The 14,528-nt window shown below is 39.6% G+C and overlaps 1 protein-coding gene across 2 annotated transcripts; it reads left to right on the top strand.

Moving 5' to 3' along the window:
* Window positions 1-3,436: 3,436 nt before the first annotated feature.
* Window positions 3,437-10,356, top strand: osr1 (odd-skipped related transcription factor 1). 2 transcript variants are annotated; one of them, XM_026153050.1, is made up of 3 exons: window positions 3,437-3,688; window positions 6,754-7,458; window positions 8,985-9,908. In XM_026153050.1, the coding sequence occupies exons 2-3, from the start codon at window positions 6,782-6,784 to the stop codon at window positions 9,151-9,153; spliced, it is 846 nt and encodes a 281-aa protein (XP_026008835.1). In that variant the 5' UTR covers window positions 3,437-3,688; window positions 6,754-6,781; the 3' UTR covers window positions 9,154-9,908. The 2 variants fall into 2 exon arrangements, with proteins under 2 accessions (XP_026008835.1, XP_026008836.1); XM_026153051.1 differs by lacking the exon at window positions 8,985-9,908 and adding an exon at window positions 9,915-10,356 and having other exon boundaries at window positions 3,438-3,688.
* The last annotated feature ends 4,172 nt before the right edge of the window (window positions 10,357-14,528 follow it).

Genomic DNA, 14,528 nt, shown 5'->3' with positions numbered 1-14,528 from the left:
AATGCTGTTCTCATTTTCATGTCCCCCCTTCCCCCCTTTTTCCTTCTCTTCTCCTCTTCTCCTCTCTTCCTTTCCTTCATTCACTTCTAGTTAGTACATGGGGATCTGCCCGGCCCGGGAGCTGTCTCCAGTCCCCTTCGAAGCCTTCCCCAAACCGCAGCACCAGTTCACAGTTCCTCATCCTTCATCGCTCATCGTTACTGAGGATGTGGTCCCAGCTAGTAAACTTAGGTGTCACAATGTGACTGCGTATACAGATAATACATGATAATACTTGTTTAAACTTTAAAATTTAACTTGTTGTAATACCCTCTCAGCTTATTGGAGCAGTATGTGCCATCGCAATTATTTTGTTTTATTTGAAACAAAAAATCTATGTCGAAAAGTTATACATTAAATGAAGCTTACAAAGCATATGTTTCCAGTCACAGACCAGCGGGTTATTAACAATGTGCCAAACCACCAGAAGCAAGCTGCTGGCCTCTCTCGCTTGCCCTGCTCCAATCAGTCCTGATGGGAGATGGACGCTCCGTCAGAGACAGAGAGGACTACAGTTTTCTCTGAGACTGAAGTAAGCACCGCTTTCAGCGACAATGGCCACAAGATGGCAGTAATGTAAAGGCTTAATGCAACTACTAATTGACAGGTGAGGAGCTGTATGCCAGCAGAGATGACCTTTCTTTGGTACATTTTAATTTATGTCTATTTCTAGATTTGATAAAACCTTGCTTGTCCTGACAGAACACCACTGCATATAATATTTTCAAAAGTCAGTTGAAAGAAAGTTTGTAGTATAATTTGTCAATATTGATTTGGTTTTATTCTCCTAGTGCCATATTGCTTTCCTTTGGTATGGGTTTTCTAATGTCTTCTTTACCTTTTCTCTTTTTTCTACCTTTTGTTTTTAAAATGTTGCTATTGTATATTGTTTTTAGGTTGCCGGTTCGAGCCCCGGCTTGGACAGTCTCGGTCGTTGTCCTTGGGCAAGACACTTCACCCGTTGCCTACTGGTGGTGGTCAGAGGGCCCGGTGGCGCCAGTGTCCAGCAGCCTCGCCTCTGTCAGTGCGCCCCAGGGTGGCTGTGGCTACAATGTAGCTGCCATCACCAGTGTGTGAATGGGTGGATGACTGGTTGTGTAAAGCGCTTTGGGATCCTTAGGGACTAGTAAAGCGCCATTTACCATTTCTTTTAAGATCTAAAAGTGACTAAATTTGCCTGTTGCTAACTCTGGTGCATTTACAGCAATGTTTATTCATGTACATCGTCCCTATTCAACAAATAAACTAATTAAACAAAAATGACAAATGTGCAAATTTACCACTACAGGATGTCAAGTCCTCATGCAACTGTCATTAAATCTGTTTCTGGCAGTTTGGTCTGACGCAGGCACATGACTCGACTGGTCGAAGTCATTTTGTAGGAATCTTGCATTGTTCCTCCTGTTCTTTCTCACACAAAGGAGCAGATCCTGGTCCTGCTGTGGAGCTCTGTCTAACTCTCCTCACATAACTGCCTATTTCCTGGAATCTTCTTTACACTACAGATTATTTGTGCAACCTGAATATGGAGAACATACCGCACATGCTAGGGACAAAGATGCTAGCAAAAAGTAAAACTAGAGAAAAATAAAGTCAGATCAGAAGCAATAAGGAAAGAGTCTGTGGTCTGTGGCCTCCACGTACAAATTCATGCCCTTTTTGTGGTTGTCTTGTTGTTGTTTCTCCGTTGCACCTTGTCCATGTGCTACAAAGTGAGTTCAAAATAAGATATCTTTGTTTTTCTTGACAAGATTAATAAACTCATCTGAAGTCAGTAAAGAAACTGGTGTCTAACGGTCTGAAAGGAAGAAAATAATAAGTGTAAAAGCAGAATTTAAATGTAGGCTTAGACTATGTGCACAGTTGATGTAAAGTCACTATGCTCATAGAAAAATAACATTGTGTGCACCTGAAAGGGGAAAAAAAATCAAGGAAAATATTTTATATTTGTTACTGATGGTTATCACAAAACACAAAAGCATTAGAAACCACTGAAAAACCCTTTTAACATCTGTGCACTGAGGTTTGAGGTATCTTCCAGGAACTGTGACCCTGGGGAACTGATTGGTCAATAGGTGCTGACTTCATGGCTGTTGATTTCTAAACTTAACCTGCTCTGGAGCAAGTTACTTTAACAGTGAATAACCCCACAGTTAATGCTGACATTAATAGGACAAAATGCTTAGTATAGTTGTCACTTTCATTTGCACCAAAGCAGGTAAAATAAATCCTGGATAACTGGATTGACTGATAACCCTGAAACTTAACTGTGACAGAAATAGCACTTTTCTACCCTACTGCAGCACTCAAAGCACTTCATATATCTCATTCACCCACTCATGCAAGAAGTTTTTTTTCTGTCATTCACACACATTCATATTACAATGGATGCATTGGAGTGCAACTTCTGGTTCTTGCCCGATACTTTGCAGACTAGAGCAGCCAGCAGCCTCCCAATTAGTAGACTCGCTCTACCTCTTGAGCTACAGCCAGCCTGAAAATGTACATGTGTTTGGGAACGCACACAAGGGCACCTGCACGCAGTGTTAAATCTGCACAAATCAAAAACAGCTTTAACCACAAATACTTCCACAATGAGTCAACAGTGTTTTGGTCTCCGTAAACAACCTCCCAGTATTGTTTCATATAGTCATGAAATTACACATTTGTATAGACCCCCTGGCTATGACTCAACACAAGTGTTAAAATACATGAAGTTTAGTGCCATTAGACCGTTACATCCATTTAAAAAATAAAATAAATTATCAAGATTACAGACAGTGACAACAAGAGAAAGATAGCTCTAATTTCATTATGTTTTGTCTTCTTTCTGCTTTTCTCTAACCATCTCCTTCTGTTTGAACCCAGCACCAACTAGGACCCCAAACAACACGAAAGCCTGAATTAATAAAACATTATCGATGCCCATGGCAACATTAAGCCAGTTATATTTTTGAAAATCTGTTTTAAAAAACAAAGTCTTTCCAGCTCTACAAGGACACAGCAGATTGGTTCATACAGTGGTTAATCTACTTTCTTTCTGAAAGTAGGAAGTAGGAAGTTTGTTATTTATCTATCTATGACATGTAACCATTTCTTATGAAATACTATGCCAAGATATTCAGCTTTATGCAAATTTCAGTTTTTCCTTCCTCATAAATCCACTTTTATGGTGTGTTTTTTTTTTTTTTTTTTCAAAAGCATTTGCCACCAGGTGGCAGATTTTGTTCACTGGAAGTTTGACTACACTTTTAATTTAATTATCTATGAAATGTGTTATGCACGCTCCACATAGCCATGCCGATGGCGCACTAACGTGAAACACACCTACAGGAACTGTTCAGTGATCGATATATACTAGCAATGTTCTTTGCCTGCTGCGTTGTATATGGGCATGCTTGTGTGACGTGCCTAGGTGTCGGAGGCTGCGCTGCAATAAAGAGGCAGTTGGAATAAGCGTCTCAGCATAACAAGTACACCACCACAGCGCGCCTCCTGTTCAGCTCAGCCTCGTCACTGAAGTCACACTGGAGGAAAACAGGAGCACGGAGGCACATGCGACCATACCAGTGACGCATCCACACCGATAAAACAAGGCCGCATAAGGTTGTGACGCAAGGACAGCTTTTTACAACTTTTTATTTCATTGGTAAGTCTTTGTTTCACGTTGTTGTTTTAATTAAACATAAAAACGATAATGACCATCCAGATGCTGAATGGAAAAAAAGTTTCACATTCATTTTTTTAAATTAAAAATTAAATTAGCCTACAGTTATTGCAAACATTGTTTAAAATGTCATGTCATTGCTCATTTTCTGTTTTTCCAATAATTATTTCGAGTCATCTAAGTTGCCATTGTCATTATTGCCCATTTTCAAAAAACACTTATTTTTGCATTAAATATAGCCTAATTTATAACACATATTTTACAAATTAATGCCAATAGATAAAAACACAGTTTGCTCTTAAAAACTTACATTTGTGGTGCCCTAAAAACAATTGTTTCCACTTCAGTCATGCAATTTGTTATACCTTTGCCTATTACAATAAAATAAATCTTTATTTGAATACAATATGTACAATATATGCATCGAGACTCGCAAGTTTATTTTTAATTCTGTTAGTAGTGCAGGTTGTTTTTATTGATTATCTTTGCCTGTAAATAAAGAAGTAACGAAGGAAGTGCACAGATAAAATTTTAGCAAACATTAGCACATAATTACACAAAGAAAAAGGAAACAAAGTGAACCTATTTTCTTAAAGATGAAATGGGTGCATTCTCAGGGCTATGATGGCAACTAACTAATAACTGATACTGCTCACGGTCACCTGGGTCAGGAAATGTACAGTATATGCGTTGCATAATTGGTCTGTGGAAAGAGTGACGGCCAAAACAGTATGTTTTTTTTTTAATCGACATTTCATTATCCACTAAATGACCTTAGAGCCCAAACATTGTCTAAATAAAGCAGCAAATACAGCATCACTGTGAGAAATGACTGTTCTGAGGTCTGCGTACGCTGTGCAAACACAGCACAACAAGCAGTGAGGGCCTGAAAGTCTAGATTACATATCAGTTTCCAGACCATAACAAGTCTTAGATATTCCACTGAGGTAAAAATAAAAATATTAGGTTTGTAATCTACACTGCATTGTAAAAATAAACCTGTTTCTTTACTTAAATTAACACGTTTTTATTACTTCAGTGCTTCGGTTTTGGACAATGTTACTCACATTTGAAATAGAAAGTTTAATATTTTGCATAGTTCATAAGAAATATACTTTATACATTTTGAGCTGCATTTAAAATCAACGAGCTTCATAACATTACTATTAGTAAAAGAACAAGGAAGTTTCACAGCAGTTAGTATTAGTATTAATTTGTGACTATTTCACAATATATGTTTGTTTCTTTATATGTCTGTTAATTCGTCTATTCATTCATCTATTAAAAATCTGTTTTGTAAAGTCTCTTTTCTTTGGCATGTGTAATACTACTAACTAGTTATTCTTCTTAAATAGGTAAATGTGAAATTCCAATGTTCACAACAGAGACCCCTGAGGGGCTGAATCAGGCTGGTGGGTGTTTAGATTGGAATCTTGTGATATGCAGACAGCAAGGGTTAAAGGTGTGGAAAGGCTTAGCAGCATAGCATGTATCTTCTCTAATTACCTCCTATGTAAAAATCAATTACTTCTGCTACATGATCAGAAAGGAGCAGACCCCAGGGGGCTGTTTGAGCTTCACTGGTCCTCACTGCAACTACCTGGATGAGTAGCTTCAGGTTTGCAGTTAAGGCTTTCTATATTTTTATTTAAATTTATTCATCTGTCAAGTTTGCATTTAGCTTCTTTATTATAAACTGCACAACTGCTATTTCCAACCACTGGACTGAAAATGGCCAATAATTATAAACTATAAAACAAACTATGCAGACTCAAAAAGTTCATTCTAGATACATAATGAAATGCAAAGGTTGTCTGGCTTTTTACAAATGATCCTTCATGCATATTTCTAAAACAAATGTGTTGTCCTTATTACAGCCAAATTCTATTTTTCTCCAAATAACAGTGATTCAAATATATTTCACACAAATCCTCATTTGTGATACATTGCTCTAGCATTAATATGTGAGTAATGAGCATTCAAAGAACATAATGATAACTGTTAATGCTGATCTGACTTTCAAATTTTTAGGATTTTAAACGTTAATATTTGATGATACAGTATATTGTACGATGTAAGTGTTGTTGTTGAATGCAAAGACTGAATGATTAAATATCAAAAAATGCTAATGCGTATTGTTACAAATGAAGTAAGCAGCATTTCATGAGTAAGCAGCATTTTGATGTTGTTGACCAATGTGTTAATGGTTTTTAACCACTAATAACAGCTGATTAACTTTGTATGTATCAAAATAATATCTTTTGGTTAGTTTTCATTTTTGGAATTAAATATTCAGTTTGAAACATTGTATATTTATGGTAGTAACTGTAATTGTAACTACTACAGTTACTGTAGCGACACAAAACTTATAGTGAAGTGAAAAATATCCAAACTATACATATTTGTAAAAATTCAAATCTAAGTGAAAGGCACTTGGGTAAAAGAGCCTTATTTAAACAAGCAGTTTGAGACAAAGAGGTGAGGAGTGGTTTGTGGGTTTTGTTCATTCAGACAATGGGACTTGAAGTTCCAATGGCTTGTGTCCATCAGCGTCTGCCTCAGACAAAGATGCATTATTGTCTATTGTTATTCCAGCTGATCAAACCTGATTTAATAGCTCACAGGTATTTCTCTGGTTGAATGCTGTCATTCTGTTTCCTTGCCCTCAACACCCCCAGGCATGTACCTGGGAAGGTAACAAGAAACACCCAACCACATGTGCATGAGCTTTCAGTGTGTGTGTGTGTGTGTGTGTGTGCATACTAACACTGGTTTTACAATGAACTTTTGTTATTATTTTCCTTTTTTCTTTGATGTTTTTGGTGAAATGTATTCTGAAAACTATGATGTACTTTAGCCAACAAATTTTTGGCCAATAATTTATGCTCTTTGCATTACATTCAAGTACATTCTTTTTTTTAATCATTTCTTTTTATTAACAGATTTTTTTATTTGATGAATTTAATAAATAAATGTTTATAAAGAAACAACTGTAGCTCAGTTGAAGTTTGATATTTTCATCAGCTGATATTTTTTGTCTCAATTAGACAGCCTGCTGGATTTGATTTAGCAGACATGGGGAGCAAGACTCTGCCAGCACCAGTTCCTCTCCACCCATCACTTCAGTTGGCCAACTGTTCCCTCATCCAGAGTTCAACAGGTCTTCAGCTGCCTGCAGATCATTTTCACAGCATCTACAGCTTTAGCGCCCTGCATGCCGTCCACCTTCACCAGTGGACCCTGGGGTACCCAGCTTTTGCCCTGCCCCGCTGCACCATCTCTAAGCTTCCTTCCCAGATTTCCTGTATGGCATCCATCCCCATTTTCCCTCACCTTCTGCCACCTAAGCAAGACTCGGCAGGGTTGCTACAGACCTTCAAAAACAAGCCTCGCTTTGACTTTGCCAACCTGGCAGCAGCAGCAACCAAAGAGGATCAGTTAGAGGTGGAGGACCTGAGCATGACAGTGAGCGCTAGTGCTTCTGCGGCGCAGGCATCATCTCCACACCTGACCGCAGCCAGCCTGGGATGCATGCTTGATGTGACCAAACTTACTTCACCAGAGCGCAAGTCTAGTCGAGGCCGACTGCCTTCAAAGACCAAGAAAGAATTTGTCTGCAAGTTCTGTGCCCGACATTTTACCAAATCCTACAACCTTTTGATCCACGAGAGGACACACACAGATGAGAGGCCATATACATGTGATATCTGTCACAAGGCCTTCAGGAGACAGGATCACCTCAGGGACCACAGGTGAGATGCTGGTTTATCCAACTTTATCAAACCAGTTCAACACAATGGAATTAGTTTCCACTCAAGTTTTGTTCACATTAACATAAATCCCAGTTTTTCTATTCATAAAGTTAACGCAACAGGTAAGGAAGTTTGTGTTTGGTCAATTATTTCTTTGTTGTAACATGTAACATGTTTCTTGGTAATAAATCGTTTACCACTGGAAAGCCACGTTATTTCCCTTTAAATGGGGCCACATTTGTAAGCAAAATGCATTTGTGGGTTGAGCAGCAAAGTTGAGAATGTGGGTTGTGTCCATGAAAAACTTGCCAAACCTTCTCTGCCAATGCCAAACAGCTTATTGTGCTACCCTGAGAGCCAGCTGCCATAGGCAGAATCTGAACTCATCACTGAACATAATGTACCTCCACATGTTCAAGTTCTAGGTTCCTGATGTTGCCGACACCATGGTGAAGAGTTCTCATAGCAGGCCTCTTGGCAGCCCTGTGATACAGGAGATGGACTGCGTGTTTTCTAGGGACAGAGCCGTTGCCCATATTGACTGTAGACTGTAGAAGACTACCTATGGTTCCTAAGTGCTGATAGGATGAGAAAACTGTCTTCTTGTGGTATTTACTTCTTGAGATGCCCACTTAGTGGCCTGTCTTTGACAATCTTCTTTATGCGAAACTTGGCCAAGGCTGCCTTTACTGCCTCACTCCAAATAATGCTGCCACTTGGTTTTGTGGAACATTAGGTTGAAGCTGTCCTATATCACACCAATGGCACCTGATTGTCAGCACCTGGTACCAGAAGAGTCAGAAGCAGAATAAGCTGTTTGGCATTGGCGGTGAAGAACTGGCAAATAAAACCGTTTTACAACGATATAAAATTTAAGCATTGTTACAACAAAGAAATAATAGACCAAACACAAATTTCCATAACTTTTTGTGCTAAGTTTAGTATTTTCACTGCCACTATGCAAAGAACATGCTAATCCTAACAATCTTTGTCTGGATGAACAAAAACATCTCATATCTACACAATTCTTCTTCTAAACTAAAGTCTTCTAACTAAAGTTTGTGGTTGTGTTCGTGCACAGTAGTCAGTGAATATCACTGACTTCTGTGCATTGCATTACATTTGTAATACATCAGACAACTTCACAAAAGCTGCTGAACTGGGGGGTCCTAGAAAAATGCATACACTATCGGGCTTAGAGCCACAAATCGACCACGCCCTAAAAAGCGCTGTAAAAAATTTATATATTAATATTTTTTTCCACTTTAAATTAGCCAATCTTTTAGACCTACTTCTCCTTGAAATATTCATGTCAAGTTTTAATTACATTTCGCAGATTTTAACCCTTTTAATCGCAGTTTAATTACATGAGCGCACCGTTTTTTTTAGCCCCCCAAAACAAAACGAAATATTTAAAAAAAACAAACATTTGAAGTAATATTTGATTGTTATTATAATTAGGCCTTTAGATGGACTAAAGATTGGCACCAACCTTCATTTCGATCGCCTTTTTTTTTTTTTTTCAGGACCAGAAAATGGTCTCCAGGCGGCAAATGCTCCTCCTCTAGGCCGAAATCAGTGCATCCTCCCGGGTTAACTCCCGACGATGACCGGGGCATTTTGCGTCGGACCCCTTTTTCCAACACACACGTCCGGTACCACGTCACAACAAATACGTCATTTCCTGTTGATTAAAAAAAAAGCACCCTCAAACGGTCCTGGGGGCCGAAAATGGTCCCGCCCGATCAGCGGGCGAAGCCGCTGCTGCACGCCGGAAATGAGGCTTCGTTTCCCGCAGGTCTGTTTAAGCAGCCCGCTGTTTTCCAGCCCGGGGTCAAATGTGGAGCAAGGCCGCCACCCGGTGGACAAATAAAAAAATTACAACTCTAAGGCCAGTACTGCAAACGGAAACGGAAACATAACTGATCACGATCGATTTGACCGTAATTTTTTTGCCGTGAAAAATAGCGTTTATAATGGGTTTCAATGGGGCACAAATCGACCACTAGGACTGATAGTGTAAGTTTGTCTGTAGCTTAGCCACTGAAGCTAATTTCCGGAAGTCATACTGAAATTTTAACAGTAAATGTGACCAAACTTTTTTTTGCAGACTTTCGCTATATTCCATTCAACACAGTGCAAATGGCGTGTAAATGAACAATGAAAAATGGCACAAATCGACCCAAGACCACCCAGAGGTTAAGCAGATAAGCTATAAGCCTTAAGCTAAAAAGTCAGATTGTGATAATGGCACTTTTAATGAGTACACAGGCTCCATAAATCTTGTTAATCACTTGAAGACTGTCTGTAAACTAAGCCTGTGTGCTTTTTCTTGCTGGGTAATAATGAAAGGATGGTAAAACCAGACAATTATTGCCTTTTAAATAATGATCTGAAATTTGACATAATTTTTTGGTAAACACTGACTTGCTGGAGTGTTGTGTTCCCCTCTGCAGGTACATCCATTCTAAAGAAAAGCCCTTTAAATGTCAGGAGTGTGGAAAGGGCTTCTGTCAGTCCAGGACTCTGGCCGTCCACAAAACATTACACATGCAGATCAAGGAACTGAAGCCAGCCAAGATCAAGTGATTCACTCAACAGGGACCAGGGCACTGAACGAAGACCAAAGAAAACATGAGTAAAAAAAACCCCAAAACAACCCCCCCCCCCAAGACTTTGATCTCAGAACTTAAGATAATGTTTAAGAAAGAAACATTTCACCAACCATTTCTTACTGAAATAACGGAGTAGTGGATAAATGTATACTTACTTATCAAGCCTGACTTGGAAGAGAAACCAGTGGATGTGTAGAAACAAATTTATCTCCCGTTGAATATCACATTCCCATGCTATTTTTTTTACAGAAATATTATATCAAAACATATTTTTGCACTTTAACCTGATTATTTACATTTATCTCTTGATGTCTTAAATTTATTTTCAAAATGAATAATCATTTTAAATAAACATTTTAGCGTAAATTGATGGCCACGTGTGCAAGTTTGTGTGAAGTCAAATAATATTCTATTTGTTAAGAAGTTAGTTAAGATGGTCACAAGAAGCTACATTTAGATCAATCCACCATGGTTCGAAACTCACAACAATGAAAATGACAGTAATGAGTAATGAGAGGTCTCATTTACAGTACAGTGTATATTATTATTAAAAGTGAATATATGCACAAAACTCAAAAATAGTGTGTACTTAAAGATGATCTGTTTGATGAAAGCATTTATCCACCTGCAAACATCGCTTTCATTACAGATTCCATCTAGAAATTTGAACATGTAGATAAGCTTCATCTTCTGCCCAACATGGAAGTCATTGTCACTTTGCCTTGAGGTTAGGGAATGAATCTTGAGTAAACAGCTATCTTGGATGCTGGAGGTGCTCTATCTGGGAACTTCATTGTCCTACTGAAGACTTAAATATCCACATGTTGAGACTGACGATTGATTTTGTAATCATACCATCAGATCTGTAGCTGTATGTCCTGGACATGGGTGAAAAGATCGGAGCTGCCAACTAATCACCACCGAGTGGTGAACTGGATCATGTGGCAGAAGGAAATTAGTTACTAGAAGCTCAGTGTACCCAAATGCAGACACCGTAGCATTCTGAAAGAGGCTGTGGGCACTGAGTCAGAGTGGACCATATTCTGTGCATTTACTATTGAGGAAGCTGTTGTGGCCTCGACAATAGAGGGGGTTTCAGCTGGAAGGTCATTGGTGCTAGTGGTAATTCCTGGACCAGATGGTGGACACCAGAGCCTGAAGGAGGATACCCGTTGAGCTTGGTTAATCTGCGGGTTTCCAGAGGCAGCTGGCAGGCCAAGAGGACTTGGCTTTGGCAGTAGATGAAGCAAAAACTTCTGTGTGGGAGTTTGGTGAGACCATCGAGCAAGACTTTCAGTTAAGGCTTTTCCACACCAGATGCGTAACATCTATGCAAATATTTTGTGTGTTAAATTTTTTTCACACCAACAACATGATTTTGCTGGAAGAATTTTCAAAAGAAAATTTTTTAACCAAGCTCGTGTTTTTGGATCTGAATAACCAGTTCTGACCAATCAACCACTGCTTTTGGCAACAAGTGTGCTTGTAGATAAAAACACGCACTCATGCTGAATATACAGTGATATGGAAATAATAAAATACTACTATTTTACCTCAGACAGACTGCTAAACACTGCTCCAGGTCAATAAACTCTCTGAAATTATTTCTCTGCCTCCTCAGATGTTGTGCCAACTCTGTCAACAGGAGCTCAAACTGCACCCCTGAAATATATACGAGCATGGTAGTAGTGACACAGATTCAACTCCTAGAAACCATGAAATTCTCCCTTGTGCTGCAGGAATAGATGGGTGAATGAATGAACCCAGAACCTCAGTTTCTTTTTTTCTTGTTTAGAAACATCAGGACCAGCTCATCATCACTTGATGTTGACGTCATTATTTTCAATGTGCATTTTTTAGGACAAAATTTCCACAAAAATACAACATGTTGAGCGCATACATACAATACACAAGACGTCTGCAGAATCTGGAGCTGGGGGGAAGACTTGTCCATTACTGGAGGTGAGGTCACTGATGTAGTTAAACAAGTCCTGAGTTTTTGGGTCCCTGGGCATGGATGAGATTCACCACAAATTCCTTAAGGCTGTCCAAGTTGACATGTCTCTACCACATTGCATGGAGGTCTGGGATGGGGTCTCTCCATGTCAGACTGGGGTGCTGGTTCCCTTTTTAAGAAGGTGGATCAGAGGATGTTCTTCATCTGCAGGGAAATCATACTTCTCAGCATCTCCAGAAAAGTCTATGGAGGAGACCCAAGGAGGGGAGATCCTGTCCGTTAGTCAAATCTCAGGTTCAGGTTGATTTTCCTCCTGGTTACCGCAACAACAATACAGAGAAAACCCCAACAATCAGACAATCCCCTATTTGGAAGAACTTGGTGACTGTGGGAAGGAAAAACTTAGTTTTAACAGGAAGAAACTTTGGACCAAAGCAGGGCAGCCATCTGTGACAACTGTTTGAGGTTGAGGGGAGGAAGACAAGATAAAAGACATGTCATGGTCCAGTGTTTTTAGTCTCTTTTGTGGACTAATGATTTGTTCTTTTGAATTTAAGAAATATCATATTTAATATCTATATTTCGAGTACTTGGTGATTGTGTTAGTACCCTTTTGTGTCTAGTCTATCACAGTCCCATCTCTGCGTCTTGTCATCAGCGTCTCCTCTGCCAGTCAGTCATGGCTCCATCTTTATTCACCTTTTTGTCTGGATTGTATTTTGTCTGTATTCTGTCTCTGTCAGGAAACAGTTATGTCTTGTCTTTTTTTGTTGTTGTTGTTGATAGTACCTTGTCTCATGGGCATTATGTTCAGTTTTGCTTCCCCTGTCTCATTATGTCTATTTTGTTCCTGCTGTGTTCCCCAGCCGTCTCCACTTCCCTAATCACCCCTAATCTATATATTGACCGAGTCACCCTTTGTTCTTCCTCTGCCTTTCATACCCTCCGCACATCTGTGTTTGGGTCCTCTAACTTGTCGTAGTCCACCTGTGACAGTACGCTCTGAGCAACAATGGACGTAGAAGATATACAACACAAACCTCAACTGCAATGTTCTATGGCTGTCTCTTCTTCACTCCAACCTCCAGAGAAGGAACTGATTTTATGAGTCAGGCGTACTTGATTTTATGACCAAGTACGCCTGCTCTCTGCCGCCACCGCCATCAGCTTCACACATTCAAAAGCTTGGTTCTCGATGGTGGAAGCTAGATCGACAGACAGAGACCTGCAGCTTCACTCCGGAATGGGTATTTGCTCCGATGCTGGGTACAACTGTCTGTCCTATTTTGTCCAAGGTCTCTTGCCTTGATGCCGACACACAACGCCCTGGCTGTCCCACTGGCTGTCCCACCAGGGGTCTGGCTAAAGTTTTGTGTTTGATGTTTCATTTATCTTTCATGTTTTGCCTTTTGTACCCAGTTATTGGACAAATAAATAGCTCACTTTTTGTTAATTTATCCTGCCTTTGAGTCCACCGGTCACAGACTTGCAGTCATTCCTAAATGATTAAATGCAAGTGGTGTATAAACATACAGTGAGTGGAAAACATGAAGACATTTGAGAAGATAATTAAGAAGGAGATTTTAATGCATGTTGAACACCATCTTGACCCCTTCCAGTTTGCCTATAGAGCAGGGAGAGGTGTGGAGGATGCTGCTGTCACACTCCTGCATCTCTTGTATAAGCATCTTGAGGCCCCCCACACCCATGCAAGATTATTATTTGCTGACTTTTCATCTGCATTTAATACAATTCAACCCCTCTTATTTGCTGACAGGCTCTACAATCATTTCAAGCTTGACACTAGTCTGGTCGGCTGGGTGACAGACTTTCTGACTAATAGGTCACAATGTGTGAGGGTGAATCATGTCTTTTCTGATGTGTTCTCCTCCTCTACTGGATCACCCCAGGGTTGTTGCCTCTCTCCCCTTCTGTTCATTCTGTACAGAAATGAGTGTCGCAGCAGTTTCACAAACAGACACATCCTGAAGTTTGCTGACGACACAGTGATCGTCAGTCTTCTAGTGGGGGACGAGTCAGGCCATGGGCAGGTTGTAGATGATTTTGTGAATTGGTGTGATGAGTTCTTCCTCTCACTTAACGTGTCAAAAACTAAAGACATGATTATTGATTTTAGGAAGTCCTCTTATAGCTCATCACCCAATATCATTAAAACTGCCGATATTGGGATCGTTGAGAGTTATAAATATCTAGGTGTGGTACTTGACCATAAACTGTGTTTTGAATCTCATGCTGATGCCACTACTAAAAAAGTTCAACAAAGACTGTTCTTTTTAAGGAAAATGAGATCTTTTAATGTCTCATCTGAGATGTTGTCCTTGTTTTATAGAAGTTTTATCGAATCTGTGATGTCCTTTTGTATCGCTGCCTGGTTTGGTAACCTGACGGTGAAGAATAAGAATCAGTTGGGACTTCTGGTAAAAACTGCTAGCAAAATTTCAGGGCGCTGGCAAGATGGACTTTTGGCCATTTACAAT

This window comes from Astatotilapia calliptera, chromosome 19 (assembly GCF_900246225.1).
Source record: "Astatotilapia calliptera chromosome 19, fAstCal1.2, whole genome shotgun sequence".
NCBI lineage: Eukaryota > Metazoa > Chordata > Actinopteri > Cichliformes > Cichlidae > Astatotilapia > Astatotilapia calliptera.
Note: the sequence above shows the minus strand (reverse complement) of the source record. Positions and strands in the feature narration are given on the sequence as shown.

Excerpts from the sequence above, each read along its gene's own strand:
- osr1 (XM_026153050.1), top strand. The coding sequence starts at position 6,782 with ATGGGGAGCAAGACTCTGCCAGCACCAGTTCCTCTCCACCCATCACTT. Across the intron at positions 7,459-8,984 it reads GATCACCTCAGGGACCACAG|GACCAGAAAATGGTCTCCAG; the intron begins GTGAGATGCTGG and ends TTTTTTTTTCAG.